The sequence below is a fragment of the Gymnoscopelus microlampas genome (genome assembly GCF_963454915.1).
Source record: "Gymnoscopelus microlampas genome assembly, chromosome: 2".
NCBI lineage: Eukaryota > Metazoa > Chordata > Actinopteri > Myctophiformes > Myctophidae > Gymnoscopelus > Gymnoscopelus microlampas.
In genome coordinates, this window is record NC_139939.1 from 36569860 (window position 1) to 36585794 (window position 15935).

The 15935-nt window shown below is 39.2% G+C and overlaps 1 protein-coding gene across 1 annotated transcript in view; it reads left to right on the forward strand.

Annotated features, from left to right (window-relative positions):
* LOC311055158 (uncharacterized protein) overlaps window positions 1–14934 on the forward strand; it is a 28527-nt gene extending 13593 nt beyond the window's left edge. Inside the window, exons 7-10 of the mRNA XM_084071256.1 lie at window positions 8866–8968; window positions 9344–9583; window positions 12364–12486; window positions 13525–14934. Of these exons, the coding sequence (XP_083927382.1) occupies window positions 8866–8968; window positions 9344–9583; window positions 12364–12486; window positions 13525–13563 (505 nt within the window). The 3' untranslated portion in view covers window positions 13564–14934. The remainder of the gene's footprint in view (window positions 1–8865; window positions 8969–9343; window positions 9584–12363; window positions 12487–13524) is intronic.
* Window positions 14935–15935: the final 1001 nt, after the last annotated feature.

Genomic DNA, 15935 nt, shown 5'->3' on the forward strand with positions numbered 1-15935 from the left:
TGAGATGCATACTCATTCTGTTCAGCTGGAAAGGAATGTAACCATTTTCAATACAGGCACCACTTTAACAAGTCCCTGTGTTGAATGCCTAATCACAGTTTATGCTTAACTATGTAACTTTTCCATGTGTTTACCATAGCCCATAGCAAGCCTCTTACCTATAGCTTGTACTCATGGGATTTACATTGTGTGCATTATGGTCATTGCCTCCAGTTTGTGAATGTTCGCATCATACTGCCCAAGGCAGAGCCACTGGCTTAACGGATATAATATTGTTAACTTAAGTATTATATGACTACTCCCATAAAGTATACATCATTCCAAACTTTAAAGAGCTACTCTGTGAGCAGAAACTTGTTGTAAACTAGTCTGTGTTGCCCACAATTGTTTTTATATCTATTCATTTTAGTGGGGAAAAAAGCAACATATAAAACAATTCTCATTGCTTTTAAAAGGTGGGTAATTGTGTGAGAAATGCCCTCAAAATTGAAACCATTCTGTTTTGTTTTGAATTTTGAGGTTTTAGGAATTCGTTTTTTGTTGAGATGAAATATTTCCCTCAAGGATCAATAGACTTTTATCACCTGTGACAAATATTTGAAACTTCATACTGGACAGTCAACTGGTTAAGGCTTTAATGGAAGGTTTGTGGAAGAAGAAATGTCAAAGTGTGTGAATGATAACGTTTATATTCTGTTCTGTTCTACTACACTCAATGTTGAGGAAAACGCAGTGACCAACCACCTAACATTGTACAGGGCAGTCAATGAATCTCTGAAGTAATTTAGTGAGCTTCCCACACATCTCACTGACGGGGGTAATGTTACAGTATACCTACAGTAGCAAGCCCAGAAAGTTTAGCGATGGCAGGTGAAGTCACTCACAGTCACTGTAAGCTATTTGTCACAGGTGATAAAAGTCTATTGATCCTTGAGGGAAATCTTTCATCTCAACAAAAAACAAATTCCTAAAACCTCAAAATTCAAGCTGATAGTGTGTGCCATGCACTTTGATGCAGTATCAACTGGAATCCAGTATTTATCCACATTTGTTTAACAAATTACGATCAAGAATATGTACAAAAAGCATAATGATGACATGTGATGCATCTCCCTCAACCATGCAGTGGGAAGGGAAGTAAAAAAATGCCTCATCCATTTGATATGTTTCCGAGCAGTGGACTAGGTTTCCTAGTTTGCCTTGGGCGCTGTAGCCATACAGAAGTATTGTCACTGTGACGTTCTCACTACTAGTAGCGTAAGTAAGATGGTTGTGCACTGAAATGTCACTACTGAGATATTTCATTCCTTAAGTTCTCCCCTTACTCTTCACTCATTGTATCAGTTTCTGTGGTTCGTGTGAATTCATAGCCCTCAGTTCACGCATGCATGTTTCTGTTTACATTCAGGTTTCAGTTGCAGCTGGTTGCTATCTTGAGCAATTCCACATAACAGCGGTATTTGTGGCCCCAGTGTTTGCAGCACAGTATATTTTGTACTCCAATATAATTAATGTTTAAAGAAAAATATGAACTAAATCAAGAGAGTTATTAAATATAGTCTTTACATCAAATCTGTTAAGATTGTATGGGAATAATATAATTCACCCAAGTAATTACCTCTGAATGTTCCTTTGTCTTTAACTTGGATCACACTTTATGTTCGTATACTGTAGCTTTTACAACTCAGACTTTATCAGGCAGTGCCATCTTACCTTCGTTTGTTGTTGTTATAACATGACTGCAGAGAGTTACTACTGTATGTGGGGACTGTGAACATCTATTCACTGTGAAAGGGAGTTGTTTTTTTGGCTTTTTCTGCCTTTATTGATAGTATACAGTAGACTGACAGAAAATGAGGACAGAGAGATGGGGAGTGACTCGCAGCAAAGGTTGTTGGGTTCGGGATTTGAGCATGGATTTCTACACAGAGAGCAATTCTTTGAATTCTTTCAACATAAAATGCAGCATTCAAGTTCAGGAGAGTTTGGAAAAGGCAATTCTCTCGAATGCTGCCTTCGGGTATGGCATGGAAAGGGGGCATTTGCATTTCTTTCACCCTAGTAAATGCTGAAGTCTGGAGAGGGCACTTTTTACAGATGGGTAAAAGGGCAGGGGGCAGGGGCTCAAAGCCCCGTCTATTCTATATGTGTGTATGTGCCTGGCCAGCATATATGTAAACAGTGGCAGGGAGTATATAAAGTGAATGAACAAAATGCTGATATAGCCCTTTAATCAGACTTCTTTGAATGACAAATTCAAATATAAATGGTCCTCTTAAAAGTAAATAAACAACTTCATAACATTGAGGTTTTAAACTTTTCTTTGTATTTGGGTTGACTTATTATACTAATATTGATTTTTGTACATGTCTACCACTTTGGAATCATATCACCCAGAATGATTTCAACGTGGCAGTTTGGAACTTCAATTAAGTAACCCTAACTGCCTAATTTATTATTGTGCCAGAACGGCCAGATCACAAGTTGTCTCAAGACACTTTACATATAGAGCAGAGACCCGACATTGTCCCACCCTGGGCAAGCATTCTGTGACAGTGGCAATGAAAAACCCCTTAACTGGAAGTAAGTTCAGGCAGACCCTAAAGTGTGCGGCGGCCATCTGTACATCAAGAGCAAGGAGAGAGACAGAGTGGGGAGACAAATGGAGACAGAGATACAAGTAATAGTTACAATAGCAGCAACAACACTAATACTATCAATGGCTACTATCTATGTTTAATTATTTTATAAAAATGTTTTACAAATACAAATGTTTTCGTCAGTTTCCCAATCTTCTGTGTCTGTGATGCAACATGTGTAATACTATAATTACTGAGTGAGCTACACAATACACATCTCCTTCTGAATTCCTAGTAATTACCACATACGACACCAGTGTATTCACTTGGTGGCTGATTGCATTGTTTTCGTAGGTGAGCACTAAATTGCTCCTTGGTGTTTAACATGGTGCCAGGAAATTGAGAATGTGTTTATGTTGCAGTTGCGTGGAGAAGCCAATGCAGCGCTAGAATATTCTCTCACTGACCTTTGTCTACTTCGAGTGAATTAAGCCTACATGTGACATTCAAGTAACATGAACTTAAGTGCAAATTGTGCACTCTTAGTTAGCTGATAGAACAGATTCCACTGAATAATTGAATAATTATCCCTGTGTAGTGAATAGTCATACAGCTGCATGACCCTAATCCTGTCGGTATGTATTTTTGTCAGTATGTGTTGCTGACTCGCTGCGCCAATGTCAACAAGATAAATACAGCTTTTTGTACTGCCTTTGGCAACTGAATTTCTATGGTCTGTTTATACCTGGTAAAGATCATGATTTTAATCTTTATTTTCAGATACAGTGTATCCCTTAGTGTATCCCTTAGTACATGGCCCATTCTAGAATTGCGGGTACATTTTCAGTATTTGCTAATATTAAACCTGTATGATTTAAGATATTTATTATGAAAATCTATTTACAAACAAACATTTATCAATTATGTTATGTAAAATGTATCCCCAATTCGAGAACAAGTTGTTGCTGTAGTTCCAACTTGCTGTACTAATGTAATTTCTTAGGCTATTGTTTCACTAACTGCTGCCAATATTCTCATCAGCATACAAACTCGCAGGTATACCAATACATTGATGCATGTCCGCATGCATGTATGCCCATGGTCACAAACACTTTTTCCTCAGTCCCCTTTTTAAAGTAGTAAAGGTTTATACTGTATGTATATTTATGTTTATGGGTATTTGGGTTTTATGACTAGGCCTACTAGTTGGCCAGTTTGTTTCTAGACTGATTTCAGTGTTTCACCCAGGTCCCCCCTATTTATAAATGACACAGCTGCTCTGTACTGCCATCACACTGATGAAGGCGTAACGCTGAAATGCGTTTGGTCTGCTGCCCTCAGAAGGACTTATTTGTGAATGATGGCATTTATTCTTTCTTTACATGGAATCCTTATTGAGCAGTGCACCCTGGAAAAAGTATATTGGACTGAGCCTTGTATTGGAGAGTTGCGTCACCTCGGGGGCAGAAAACAGCGCCGCGTGGTTCATGTAAACTCGAAATGGTGACAAACACTCATAGACTCCATTGCATTCCGTAAACTTCCGGTTCAGGGTTTTTTCACTATTCGCCAATAGAAGGCTCTGTAGAAGACTGGCCAGATGAAGTGAACGGAGGTGACGCAACTCTCCATATATGGTTCTGGGACTGAGTTGTGCCCTTTTTGTTTCTCTTTTGATCGCACACACTTTTAACAAACCCACACACAGAAAGACACAGGCAATCTCTTTGTTGACACAAATCCTGATTGACAAACTATTACTCAGTAGTTCTCAACTGGTCTCCTACGCGAACGTGTGTTTCCCCTCGCGTTTCAGTAGCCTCGCCCCCCTAGGCAATGCCATCGCCGAATATTATTTTCCACCACATAGTACTGCATGACGAGGGGCAGGGGGCGTGTCTACTGAAATGCGAGGGGAAACACACGGTCACGTCTCCTACTGGGACCCGCAGTCCCCCACAGGGACCCTCCTACTGGAAGTCAGATTCTTTAATTTACGTCCCAGTATTCCTTCATTTAGTCGACCTTTGTGTGTGACCTTTCCCGAACATTGCTCGGCCCACTGGTTGAGAAACCTTTGGATCGTAGTATTTGGGGGTCCCCAGCAAAATGTGTTAATACATTTTCACCCCTGTATCCATATTTTATACGTTGGCTATTCAAAAATAGCAGATGTACAAGCTCGCAGTGCGTCACTTCGTGCCATGCTGCAAGCTTGTACATCTGCTATTTTTGAACATTTTCGAAACATCTTGAAAGTGTTTGAAGAATTTTGTAGAATTTTGAATTTTTTAACACAAATATTCTCTTCTGGGGGTCCCCGCCACAAAACATTTTCAGATTGGGGTCCGCGCCCAAATAGATATTAATTTAGGGGTCCTTGGTATTAAAAAATTACACAGTATCAGTCAAATACAAGTCCAGACAGCAGCTCGTGATCAGGAAATGAGGACATGGCTTGTTTGAACTTGTTGGGACATGTCTCGCTGCCATGTGATCACATATTCCTGAAGGCATTACTTTTTCAATGCCACATCGATGATGTCATCGCCACTTTGTTTGTTTTCTGCTGCTCCACCTAAGCAGACCATTTGATTTTTTTATAATAGCACCTGCTTACAGTAGTTCTGTTTGGTACTATTGTGTTGATTTGGTTTTAAAAATGTTTTTGTGTTAAACATTACATAACTGGCTGCCATACACAAAACATTTGCTGTGCTTAGGTGTATTGCTTCATATGGTGATTTGCATTGAATGTTACAATTAGGCCTGTCAAAAAAAATCGATTCATGAATAAATCGCGATTCTTAATGCCACGATTTTAAAAATCGAATCAAAATATTAAAATCGATTTTTTTGAAAAAAAAAAAAAAAAAAAAAACTTTTTTTTTTTTTTTTTTAATATTTTTTTTTATAAGTTAGTACCTTTTTCACTGGCAATTTGTCTGAAATCAATGTCAGAAAGACTGCCTGACATGATCTGGCTGCATTGAAGTGTATGATTCAACTTTTCATGGTGAAAATCGCAATAAATCGCAGAATCGAATATCAATTAATCGCAGAATCGCAATTTTAATCGAATCGGCACCCTAGAAAATCGCAATAAATCGCAGAATCTAATCGAATATCAATTAATCGCAATTTTAATCGAATCGGCACCCTAGGAATCTATTTTGAATCGAATCGTGAGGTAAGTGAATCGTGACACCCCTAGTTACAATGCTAACTATAGTAGGTTTCTTTATCTTGGCCTGACAGGAATGTTTTAGACATTTGATAATGAACGCTTTTGGAAGCAATTTTTGGCAGCAGAATGTAATGACAATGTTAACTCCTTGCCAGGGACACAAGATAACACAGCCTCTAATAGTGAAAACAAGTATTGTAGTCAGCCCCTAGTTGGTCACATGCATGCACTCTCGTGATGGCTTCCCTCCAGCGCCACTAGTGTTAAGAGAGGCGGTGAGGTATGTTTTTGCCCTGTGCTTGGCACAGAGCCTGGTGGAACTCCACCGACACAGCGGAGTGTCCGTCTCCATGGAGATGGAATAACCACAGACTCCAGGATGCCATTGTTCTCTGTGTTTGCTCCCCCAGTCCTGGTGGAAGAGGGTCCCTGTCCTCACCAACATGCCACCACCATCACGTGAAAGTTCTTGTCCCGACCTCCAGGACATGGAACATGCCATCATAGGGAGACCTCAGCGAGCCGCGTTGAGCATCGTGGCGGATGAAAATGTACTCTGTCGAGACTACACATGAGACTAAGCGAGGACGTGGTGAGCTGTGGGAACTTGTGAATTATGGACCTTCCTATTTATCGGATTGCCTGTTGAAGTATGTCCGAGGCCGCCCCCTCAGGTCACTCGGTGCTGGATTGCTGACGGTGCCACCGACAAATGGCAAGAGACATGGTGATGCTGCCTTTGGTAGCTATATGTGCTGAGGATTTGGAACATACTCCCCCTGCATATTAGGAGCCTTCCTCAGTTGACGGCTTTTAGAGGCAGCTAAAAACTAAATGACTAATGTAAAAACGCAAAAGTGCTGCGTGATGACATAGATAGACCTGTATGAATATAAATTAATCTTGATTTCATTCACCTGTGTGATTCCCATAGCTGCATTACTCATTTTAAACTTAATCAGCACACTAAAATATGTATCTGAAAACGTTTTAGGTTAGAAATAAGCAACGTAGTAACAAACATGCAGCACATTGGCTGTCCTTAAGGAGCTTGCGCCTGCCAGCTACAAACACTAGCACTCTGCTCCACACAGCTGCTGTGAGTGAGACTCCAATGGGCCATAGCCTGAAGGGATGGAACCTTCTGATTGGTTGCAAGGCCGTTTCAGACTGAAACGTCAAAATAAAATTACAGAAAATGTAATTTCACTACGTCTTTGACTGATCTCCTTTCAACTGATTTTACCCTTTTTAATTTCACTGTATTAATTTCACTCTCGACTAGATTTTCACTTACCGGTATTGTTTTGTTTGACCTGTGTTTTTAATTTTAGTCTCCAATTTCAATGTAAAGCACTTTGTTATTTGTTATTATATGTATAAATTACATTTATGTCTGAAACGTGCTCTACAAATAAAGATTTTGCAAAGCTTTCATGGTCTTATGGATTTGAAATGGTATCCATGTCATGTTTCAGCGAGAGTGATCCAATGCTTCATGTACTCAATGCACCCTATAAGTCCTACAAACAAATCAAACAATCTGTTCTCATCTTATCGTTAGGTATGAGTGCATTTTGGACCTTTATGCAATACATGCATACGAATACATCTTTACAAACTGTCTTTGATGACAATTTTTTAGATCTTAAGATGTTTTTTTAATCCTGCAGTCTGAGCTGAGTTAAGGTGATGTGGTATTTTTAGTTACGGTTATTACTGCTTAGTCACATCTTCTAGACTTTTTTTCTCCCAAAATGATTGCAACAGCAGTGCACTGACAATGCCGAAAACATACTTAACACACTTAACAACAAGACAATGTATACCGTAGTGCAGAAATCATCTGCTCTTCGTGTACTGTCAGACTTGTTCTGCTACTAAGTGAAGGTATTTGCTTATTTAAATACACTGTTCAGTTTGCTATTCATACTCAGGTCCCATGTGTTCGATCAATATCCAAAACAGTCTTGAAGGTTAACGGCTGCATTGGTGTTCATTGATTTCTGCTTGTGAAATGTTCTGTATCAATCATACCACTGTTAATTTGACTTGCAATAATCTCCAGAGATTAGTGTCCGCCATATTCGGGAAGGGAGCCGAGCCTTCTAATGCATTTATGTCTATTTGGAGCAGACGGTCTCTCCACTATTACAATCATGACAACTCCCTGAATTTTCAACAGATTTTCAAGCGGATAAGTTTGTAACAAATGCCAGACATGGAGTTATGGATCCAGTAGGCCTATACTTGGTTACATCTAAAATGCATATTTCCATACCAAAATACTCTTATCTAATCCAATTAACAGTATTAGTCAGAGCATTTCTGTCAGTTCAGTTACTGGAATAGACAATATACATGAAATATGCAGGCCACATTATACAATTGCCTTTTCTGTCTATATCCAACAACATCATCATGCTATTCAGGTCAGAACATAGCTATCTATGGACGTTTTTAGGTCCAAACAATGAATACCACAATTAAATAAACAACAATGAATTAATTATGTATTATAACATTTGTTATCAACTTTGAAAGACTGAAATAATTGACCATCATTGAGGTTTCTTTTTTTGTTTTTACAAAAACAGCAAATACAAATGAAAGCGGTTTCAGACAGTCAGTGTATTTTAATGGCACTGAAAAAGACAGTTGAAAGCAATTATAACATCAAAGTCGCAGAGAATTATTATATATGGTTAGTAAGTAAATAAATAAATAAAGTATAATAATAAATGATACAAATCCCTGGAAGATAACTATTTTGCACAACTTTTGCCGTGTTGCCACTCTGTAATTTATAGTTTGACGACGTGGTGAACCCTCAATTCGTAAGAGTAAGACACAAATAATTATAATAAGATAACATGATGGCTGTTGAACAACACATCTTCGTAAAATCCGATTTATTTCACAGATCCGAGTGTGGAATTTGGCAATTTCCAACTAACTACACTAGTTGTTGCGCGGCCTCTTATGAGCTTGCCTTCCCAAAAATGGCACCCGCAGATACAGATGCCCCAGAGTCGGAGGAGGCATCTACCTTTTTATGTCTATGGTTTTAGCCACAACATTTTCCCTCTGCTCCACCAGGACGACCAAGAGAAGTCAGACACTGCATGATGGACGAACAAGAAGTCCTCCAGGCGTGTGTCACATCCCCATGGCAGAGCCCTTCTGCAATAGGACCAGAGATGTGAGTGGACCACCTCATCAAAGCCCCTTCCTTAATCTCAAACCAGTGGTTCCCAACCCTGGCCCTTTAAAATAAAATACTACTCAATTTGTTTTGAAATGACGAGGCAATGTGTTAAATGCTGCACTAACTAAAATCGACTTAAATGTGGTTAAATGATTTTTAAGGTTGGAACATAACTCTATGTCACTATGCAAATGAACTCCACCCAACTGTGTATCTATATCATAGCTTTTTATTTATGTTTTTTAAATCACACTCACTTGAATTTGTAATCTTATTTCAGTTATCAGTTATTTTAGTCACTCTATTTTATCTCTATGCTTCTATTTGAGCACAGCTGAAGTGAATCCCCTCCTCTCCATCTGAGTTTAGGTCTTAGTGGAGGTGGCACGGGGCCTGGGAGTTAAGTGCCACACACGGGGCACTGTACTGACCATCGAGGGCCCCCGGTTCTCCTCGCGCGCAGAGAGTCTGATGTTCCGGCAGTGGGGCGCTGATGTCATCAACATGACTACCGTACCAGAGGTGGTTCTGGCCAAGGAGGCGGGGCTCTGCTACGCCAGCATCGCCATGGCAACAGACTATGACTGCTGGAAGGAACACGAGGAAGCGGTGAGTGCAGTGAATGAGAGAATCGTCAATCATTTGTTACACACACATACAGGAACAAGCAGTGAAATTATGGTGTGGCATGTCCCGCAAGAGTGTGCTAACAACAGCAATACAATATACAAGATGATAACGGAGAAGACACTGGATTGTAATGAAATAATAAAATAAATAAGATAAGACAAAAATAAGGTTAAACATAAGGTTACAAAGTACAGTTAAGACACACTAACCCTGTTTAAAAACCTCTACATTGAGGAATATGCAGAATTGGGTAGGCAAGTATAATAGAATACACGTTAAGGTAAGGCACATCCATATATACATCAAGTAAACGTATGTACTGTATATTAGTGCAAGTAACTGTGTGAGAAAAAACAAGCATGGTTATTTACGTTGTTCTTGTTGTTTTGTCCTTGTTTGTGAAAGTGACTTGTAATGAGTTCCAATAGCAAAATTCTTTCTTTTCTTTATTATGATTTACTTTATTTTGCCAAGTCCAGAGGGGGGGGGAGCTTACTCGTATTAATGTCTGTTGTCCGGAGGTTTGTCCTGAACTGCATTCTACACAATAATATCAGACTGGTAACCACTGAATTCTATTGAGAAGAGTTCAAGAAAACAGAACGCATTGGGAAGATTCATGGCAGATTTTCATGGAGTTTTCACACAAAGGCTCTGGAAAAACTCCACCAGCCCATTTAAAATACGTAATCAGAAGTGAACAGACACATTTTATACATAGTTGAAACAAGCAGTAAATGGCAATTTAAATAAATGGCAATCCAATCATCTTTAAGGTTTTTTAAAGTCACTTTAAAGTGTATGCCCATGTAAGCACATGGCCATACAAAAGCACATGGAAACCAGTGGAAATGTGCTTGCCAATGGGAAGAACTCGAGACAATTTGTTTTCACTCTATAATATATTTTACACAATTTGGTATTCCTAAACTGAAAAGCAGCTAATAATCAAGCCACCTGAAGCAAAAAGGTGAATGTGCCCTTGGCCGGAACTGTCATTAAGTTTAATGAGGCTGAACAATCTTTCTCAGAGCAAAGACCAATTTGGTGTTGCCACACAACGGGGATACATAATAATGGTATTTTATAAAACAGAAAGAACACTTTGTTTAAAAAATGGTACCTCACACTTGCTCCTTACTGTCAAAATGAGCCCTTGTGAACCTTTCTACACAGGCTCTTATCTGTATACTGTAAGCAGACGCAGTCCAAACGGTTAAGACATTCTTGTACCTTTTTTAAAATGATTTGTCTGTGTCAGTCTGACAGTCTGGGAGCGATCTCAGTGTCCGGCCCAACCCACACACCGCCCACATCAACGGCAATCCTGACTTCCTAGTTCCCGCAGCTGACCTCTTCTACCTCCTGTAGCAGGAGGCTCGCCACATCCTTCCGCCCACCACCAACACATAATCCCTCCCCCCGCCTCCCCCCCAACCGGTCCTACTATCTCCGGCCCTACATCTCCTCTCTCACCCTCCCAGACACTTGCCCCCCTCCATTTTCTCCTCCTCTCCGTCCACCACTTTTCCCTCACTCCCCCCCACCAGTACATATTATGTCCTGCCCTCCCTCCCTCTGTCCCCTATCCCCTCCCATCTCTCGCTCTCGCTCTCTCTCACACACACACACACACACACACACACACACACACACACACACACACACACACACACACACACACACACACACCCTCAGTCATCTCTCTTGCCAGCCTCCGGTGTGAACCGCTGCCAGAGGAGATTGAGTCAGACTTGAGTCATCAGCTTCACACTCTCCTTCCGTCTATGCTCCAAGGGATAACCACAACATCATTATGAAACCAGGTTCTTCAGAAACTGGGATTGGAAAAGGAATTTGACTTGTTGACATTTTCCTCTAATGGAGGCAGGGGTATTTCACAGTTTCACAATGACTTTATTGTCATTTTTAGACATTAGTGCACTGAAACGGTACATTTCACTGGGAATTTAATTTAATTTAATTTAGAATCATCTAATCCTCTAGTGCAGTGATTCTCAACCTGTGGGACAGAAGGATTTTGCAATTGGGCCCCAAATAATTGACAAAACACTAAGAATGTATTGATATAATATAAAATAAATAATGCAAAATAAATGTCTTGCCATTTCTTATTTAAAGTGAGTTTTCATTGTGATAGAACATAAAGTAACAATTATACTACATTAGTTCCTTTGATCCAAGATGGAACACAATCGATGTATTGATCATTAAAAACATTAAACATGCTCTGAAAATACCACTTAAAAAAATACCACTTAAGTGGTCAGATGGGTGGGCCACGATCTCTGTTTTTCCGATTCATTAATTGCATTAAAAAGCACAATTTTATCATTTAAAACTAATATTTGTCATGTAAGGATAAGGATAATTCCTTTTAACAGGTCGTTCATGAAAGTCCTTGCGGTCTTGTTTCCAATGAGAACCTGTGAGCAATTTGGGGTTAAGAGTCTTGCTCAGGGACAAATTTCATTTCATCGACACATATGCTGGCCTGGCCGGGAATCGAACCTGCGGCAACCAGGGCCTCTGGCTCCTTAGGCGGACTCACTAACCACTCAGCTATGGCCGCCCCATGTGGCATATCCTGGCTGAAACACAAGCGCTCCTCCTTCCCTGTTTCTCAAATTGACCGACCGCCCTGTGATTTTGCAAAATCCCTGGTGCAAAACCACTGATTTCTTCAATTCACTGTAACACATCTTCATTTTCGTTCCTTTCCATCCCTGTCTTTGTAGGTCTGTGTTGACAATGTGATGAAGACGATGAAGGAGAATGCTAACAAAGCTAGTAGCATCCTGCTCACCGCTATCCCTCAGATCTGCCAGATGGACTGGACTCACACCATTAAAGCCCTGAAAGTAAGCTGTGTGTGTGTGTGTGTGTGTGTGTGTGTGTGTGTGTGTGTGTGTGTGTGTGTGTGTGTGTGTGTGTGTGTGTGTGTGTGTGTGTGTGTGTGTGTGTGTGTGTGTGTGTGTGTGTGTGTGTGTGTGTGTGTGTGTGTGTGTGTGTGTGTGTGTCCGCTGGACCTATTGTTGGCGTCAAAACCTTTGTGCACGCTGCTAGTAGGCCAGGGGTGTCCAAACCTTTTTCAAAAGGGGCCATATTGAAAATACCGTATGGCATAACACCATACCAAAGTCACATACAAATTCATCTTATTACAATTTATTTATTTAACTATAGTGCAATATAATAGTGTGTGTGTGTGTGTGTGTGTGTATATGTATATATATGTGTATATATAAATACATTAAAAAAATACTATTTACCACCTTTTTTCACATGCATGAACTGCATTGCTATTATATTTATACTCCAATACGTCATTTGTCTTTTGTTCCAATGGCAGTGTACCCAAATGTAACCACCATGTGTTAAAAGGACAAATGGAATTACAATAAAATAAATACAATTTCACATCTTGAGAATGAGACAACAAGGAACAAGCAGTTAGGAATTAGAGATTATTATGCTGAGCCTACCTGCTCAGGTTAATTTCAAAACATTGAGAAACTTCAATGTACGAATTTCACATGACTACACTTGCGGGCCATAAATGCTACATTTTAGAAATAAATATATACAGTATATAAAATATGCCCTCCTGCCATGATCGGCTCCCGGGCTCGTTAAATTGAAGAATCTTACTTTATCTCTTGGATACCTTGAAGGTGAAGGCCTCCCAACATACTGTACACAAACAAGCATGTTTATGGAAGGCACATGGGGGTTAAGATCCCTTTTTCTGTTGTAAAGTTGTTTACTGAACCTTTTATCTGCTTTTGAGTCCAACAGCCCAAGCGTAAGGCAATTTACACATGCATGCGGCCTTATGTAGTATCGTAACTGACCAGTCAACTATTCTAAGCATCTGCCTTTTGCGTTTTGTATTGCAGTCACAAGCTCAGTCTTCAGTAATGCTTCCAAAACACTGAGTGAAGCAGAAACACATTAACAGTAGAGAACGTTTCACCTCCCAGAACCATCACTGTCAACATCACTATCACCAACCTGAAACAATGGATTCTACATCTCTCTACATGGGGGTTTGTCGTCTATCACAATCAAGTGCCTGATTTAACACGGAATGCATGTTTATTATTGTCTCCAAGAACTTAGCTGGAACTTTTACTGTGTCTTTTTCCTCCTTGTGCGAAGACATAATGGGACAACAATTTTGACCTTACCAGTGACCTTGCAGCAACAACCACGCAAGGCATGATATATTTGGGTCAGCAGCATCTTTTCCAAGATAACCAACATTTTGACAAATCAACTTTAGTCTTTGAGGTCTTCTTGAGATTATACAATATAAGATTATACAAGAAAATTATTTTTCCTGAATTTATATTTTTTGTGGTGTAAAAATCTGTATTTTTTATCCATCATTGCACGAGACGTGATGAAAGATAACGCGGTTAAAGAACAAATGATTTAACTGCTCTCAGTGCTACAGCGAATGCTTCAGTGCTCTTAAGTGGCATGTGATGTCTTAAAACTTAGATCGATTTGCATGATTTACATAATGCATTTTGAAACCAGTAAGCAGAGCTCGACCAAGATTGAGGGCATTCCCGTTATTGCTGCTGATGTGTTAAACTTTTCCTCCATTTTAACTTCTGAATATGTGCTTCTTGACATTTGTTTTGATATGCAGTTCTGAAACACTGTATATCAAAACAAACTATTCGACTATTGGGCTCTTTTGGTGTGCAACGTTTCACTACATGTATGGCAGAATTGTTTTATTTTTTTTAATAGATTGACCAAAGTGCTTGCACGAATGCAAAATGAGAATAGGTGGCTTTAATACTATAATTGTAAAATGTTTTCCATTCTGTAAATTGGTGGTTACAATGGTAATTTAATAATAATAAAGGAGATGTTACTGAATACCTCCTTTTGGTACACTGGCCTGCAGTGGCAAATAGCAGTAATCTTATTGTTTTTCAATGTCAAATGTCATGACTAGGACTTAGATTTTATATTAACACATTATATCTATAGATACTGCTATACAATATACTATCTTTATACTACAATATGCTATACCAATTTTAATTTTGTCAGGCCATGCACTAAACTTTGATGTATTATTTTCTCAGTTTGATTAGTCACGGTTATTGGTCACAGTTATTGCTAGTGTGTCACTATATTTCTAGTCGTCTTTTAATTTGAGAACTTATCACATACATGAAATATCACCAGAATACATAACCATATTACAGCCCCTTGCTGTCCATTTATTTTTGCTTGTCCACACAAATTGTGTCAAAGTAAATAAAAACTGCAATTTATTTAACATTTTTTCTGTCCTTTTCTAATGCTTGTTATAGACAATAAATATCTGATGTCCAACAAAAGGTTTCTTATCTATGGCTACATTTGATAAATTACTATTTCACACACACATTAAGCACATCCATTGTGGTGCAGGACAAAATAAGTTAAAATATCAAAAAGAAAACTCTTCTCGGCAGCTTGCTGTGCAAAACACGTACAATGTTACGCCCACAAGTCAGGAAGAACTTGTGAAACTTATTTCAGTTTCGCTAAGTAAATGTGATCTTTATCAAGAATCTGTTCTGTGGACTTTTCCTTTATTTTACATTTGATAAGTTGCAAGCTGTAGCGTGGCAGAAAATGACTTGAGCTTAAACACTTTGCAATCTGAGTCTCTTCAAGTGCAAATGGTAACTTATTTTTAAGGTATTTATGCATTATTAGATGCCATTGATATAGGCACAGAGAGGTGGTGTCATGAACCAGATTCCAACCCATGATGTCCTTCCCGGGTGTTTGCTGGTTCCATGGTCAGGCTGATTTTCTGGAGCTGAGAAAAGAGTAAATAGTTGGGCCCTGGACTCAACTCTTCCCAGAGTATATTCACAGCTGCAGACATTTTGAAAATAAAATAAAATGGATACTTAACTGCATTTGGTCCAGAACTGGCACCTTGATTATTTTAGCAGTCCTAAATGGCATTTGACAGTTGAATACTATAATTATCCCACCAGCTCTTTTAACATTTATTTAAGCTTCATAATCATATATTTTCTAAACTGTAAATGTGTTTGCAGTAGTTGTCCAGATACACCACTAAGTGGAGCTGCTGGGCGGGGTCATAAAAAGGTAGTGCTCTGGCACTATAGACATATAAACTGTTATTTATTCAACTGATTAGTATTAAGCATTAACACATTTATCAACGCTATAATCAAATGATTGTTTTAAGGGTCTGTTGTGGATATGAGGTCATGGTGTGGAGTTATAAATTATACCAATAGAAGAATGTGGCTATACAGTA